Raw genomic sequence first — 3,488 nt, 5'->3', positions numbered from 1 at the left:
AGATCCGACTCCTCTCCTTATCGTTAATCATCCAGGTCTTGCCCATAGCTACTTGGGTGATCGACATCTGTCCTAAATCCATCCAAGGGCTGTGATTAATTCTCCAAAAAAATTGATTGGTGTACATTTGTTTTTTTTTTTTTTTTTTTCTGTTTTTTTGGGTGCAAAGATGTACATTCAGATGAACGTACATGCATGGAGGAGATCCAATTCAAAGCGCTTTACTATTTCCTGCTTCCCTTCACCCTTCCTTCAACTATATAACGCCATCGTTACCTTAACTGGTCGCATACTCATTACTTGTTCGTATATGTTTCCATTATTCGTCTGAGATACACTAAGAACTAAAGTGCTTTCACCAGCAGCTAGCTTAGACGCTATGGAAGTAGGAGTAAGAGCAGGAACAGAAGCAGCGAAGGGCGTTCAGGTTCAGGTTCTGAAATATGTCAAGCTGGGTTACCATTACCTGATGGCCCGTCTCTTCACCCTCTGCCTTGTTCCTGTCATGGCCGTGGTCTTGATCGAGGCATCGCGGCTGAGCCCCAAAGACATTCATCATCTGTGGCTCCAGCTTCAGTACAACTTTGTGATCATGATGGCCTGCTCTGCCTTCTTGGTGTTAGGGGCAACCAAATATTTCATGATCCGCCCACGACCAGTCTACCTCATCGAGTTCGCCTGCTACCGTCCCCCATCCAAACTCAAATTGTCGAAAGACAAGTTCATGGAGCAATTGATGCTGAAGGGTGACTTCAACGAGTCATCACTAGAGTTCCAGCATAAGATCCTGCAGCGATCTGGGATGGGGGATGAGACTTACTTCCCTGAAGCGGTGCATTGCAACCCTCCACGCCAGTCCTTCACTGCCGCTCGTGAGGAGGCCGAGCAGGTCATGTTTGGTGCTATGGACATTCTTTTCAAGAACACCAATTTAAACCCAAATGACATCGGGATCCTTGTTGTGAACTGTAGCACCTTCAACCCGACCCCGTCACCCTCTTCCATGATCGTAAATAAGTACAACTTGAGAAGTAATATCAAGAGCTTCAATCTCGGTGGAATGGGTTGCAGTGCCGAAATAATTGCCCTCGACCTCGCCAAGGACATGCTCCAGGTTCACAGGAACACCTACGCCGTCGTTGTCAGTACCGAGAACATCACCCATTCAGGGTACCTCGGAAACAATAAGTCCATGCTGATCACTAACTGCCTCTTCCGTATGGGCTGCTCCGTCATCTTGTTATCCAACAAGGCCGGCGATCGGAGGAGGGCGAAGTACAAGCTGCTCCACGTTGTGAGAACCCACCGTGGGCCCAACGACACTGCGTACCGCTGCGTGTACCAGGTATTGGACATATTTTTTTGCTTGTGCACGGATCTTCATCACCTGCACATATGTTCACTTAGACGCATGTGTGAAGATTCAACAGTTGTCTCTTTTGCTTTTATGTATATCCCTTTTCACCCTTGTAATGGCAACAAATGAGACAGGTGTGAATCTTCAAATAAGCGTACGTACAGTTGATCCAAACTCCAAATCTGCTGTTGTAATATTTTTAAGACCGAGTTTTCCTTTGACCATTGTGAATGAGAATCTATTACATTCATCGTACGTGTCGGGGCATTGTAAAAGTATTTTGGAAAAAATACTAAAATGCTATAGGGTTGGTGAACCTTAGAAATCCGGATCAAGTCTTCGTACGAAAACTATTCTCGTAAGGTGCTTTATCTACACTTGGATTTCACTTGATCTCTCTCCTCTTTCAATTGGTTTTCACTTTTAAGTGGGATCCAAGTGTGGATCAAGCATGAGAATGATTCTCGTACGAGGATCTAATCTGAACCGTACCTTAGGATACAGTGGTGGTTACTCTAATCTTCAAAAAGAAAACCCTATAGAATGTTTGTCAGGATGGATGAATTGTCTACCGTATTTGGAAGCGATGGAGTGAAAAATCACTCATTGTAATTGTGAAGTAAACTCAATTGCTAGACTATGTATCCAAATCGGCCCAAAGATCTGAAGATTCAAATAAATTGAAAAATCTTCTCCATCACTTTTGTATAGACAATGAAATAAATTGACTTGTGTCTCCAATCTCTATTCTCACACCAGGACCAAGACGCCGAAGGGAAGAACGGCGTGTCACTGTCCAAGGATTTGATAGCCGTCGCCGGTGGGGCACTTAAGGCCAACATCACGACTTTGGGTCCACTAGTCCTTCCCATAAGCGAGCAGATCCTTTACTTCTTCAATCTGGTGACGAAGAAGTTGTTCAATGAGAAGGTGATGACCTACATACCGGACTTTAAGCTGGCGTTCAACCACTTCTGCATTCACGCTGGAGGGAGAGGAGTGATCGACGAACTGGAGAAGAACCTGCAATTGCTGCCGGAGAACGTGGAGGCTTCAAGGATGACGTTACACCGATTCGGGAACACATCGTCCAGTTCTGTATGGTACGAGCTGGCTTATACGGAGGCCAAGGGAAGGATGCGAAAGGCAAATCACGTCTGGCAGATTGCGTTTGGAAGCGGGTTCAAGTGTAACAGTGCAGTCTGGGAAGCGCTTAGGCATGTGAAGCCATCTCCAAACAATCCCTGGGATGATTCTATCCACAAATATCCCGTTCATATAGATTATAAACTGGATTAATTAGCCCAGTGCAGAACCAAATAATTACAATAAGCTAAGAAGAAGTTAAATAATAAAAATAAAAAAAACAAGGTGGGGGAGGGAATTCAGTTTCAGGTTGTGTGGCCCTGCTGCACCAATGCAGGGCATCCAATAAGGGTGAGATTTTTCATTTCGTCATTCCTGTGTTTGTCTTTGGATGCAGGTGCCATGCATTTGGGAAGTTTTCTTTTTTCTTAAAAAAAAAAAATCTCAATAAAAAATAATTATTACATAGAATTTTAATCATCTATTTATGCCATTATGTGGACCAAATAAAAAAGGGTTCCAATTATGTAATCTAGTGTTGTAATGTAAAAGAATGTTTAATTATGATGTGTGTACCATTACTATCCATCCTTTGCAATAATTAACTATAATGTACTGTTGTAAGGTTATAAAAAATGTTTAATTATGATGTGTTGTACCATTATTATCCATCCTTTATAATAATTAAATAAATAAATTCCTTATAATCGTAATTGTTCATATGCTTTTGTTTTTTAGATCCTAATTTATCCTATTCTATAATGGGGGGAGGGGGAATGTGTGAAATATCTCCACACTCTACCAACTACAGAAAACACTTGTCCTAATGATTTGAGAAAGGCATAAAGAACTAGACGTTGATAGAGGCTCAGAGAACGAGATGCTAAGAACCATTGGATCATTATTTGGCCATGTGGCGCTCGCTCAGGTAGCTATGGGTAAGACCTGGGCGATGGGTGCTAAGGATGGGAGCCAGATCCAAAGTTTCTATTCTAAAAGTTTGAACTAGAAGGTAAAGAAACTCCTAGGTGTATAAGATGTAAGA

The 3,488-nt window shown here is 42.6% G+C and overlaps 1 protein-coding gene across 1 annotated transcript; it reads left to right on the top strand.

Annotated features, from left to right (window-relative positions):
* The first annotated feature begins 315 nt into the window (after positions 1-315).
* Positions 316-3,082, top strand: LOC122082672 (3-ketoacyl-CoA synthase 4-like). The gene is made up of 2 exons (XM_042650387.1): positions 316-1,345; positions 2,117-3,082. The coding sequence occupies exons 1-2, from the start codon at positions 380-382 to the stop codon at positions 2,654-2,656; spliced, it is 1,506 nt and encodes a 501-aa protein (XP_042506321.1). The 5' UTR covers positions 316-379; the 3' UTR covers positions 2,657-3,082.
* Positions 3,083-3,488: the final 406 nt, after the last annotated feature.

The sequence above is a fragment of the Macadamia integrifolia genome, chromosome 6 (genome assembly GCF_013358625.1).
Source record: "Macadamia integrifolia cultivar HAES 741 chromosome 6, SCU_Mint_v3, whole genome shotgun sequence".
In the NCBI taxonomy this organism is placed as follows: Eukaryota; Viridiplantae; Streptophyta; class Magnoliopsida; order Proteales; family Proteaceae; genus Macadamia; species Macadamia integrifolia.
This window is presented reverse-complemented; position numbering and strand designations above follow the sequence as displayed.

What these genes read in the sequence shown, in the direction of transcription:
- LOC122082672 (XM_042650387.1), top strand. Translation starts at nt 380, where the DNA reads ATGGAAGTAGGAGTAAGAGCAGGAACAGAAGCAGCGAAGGGCGTTCAG. An exon ending in CGTACCGCTGCGTGTACCAG is followed by an intron (nt 1,346 to 2,116) that starts GTATTGGACATA and finishes TTCTCACACCAG; the next exon opens with GACCAAGACGCCGAAGGGAA.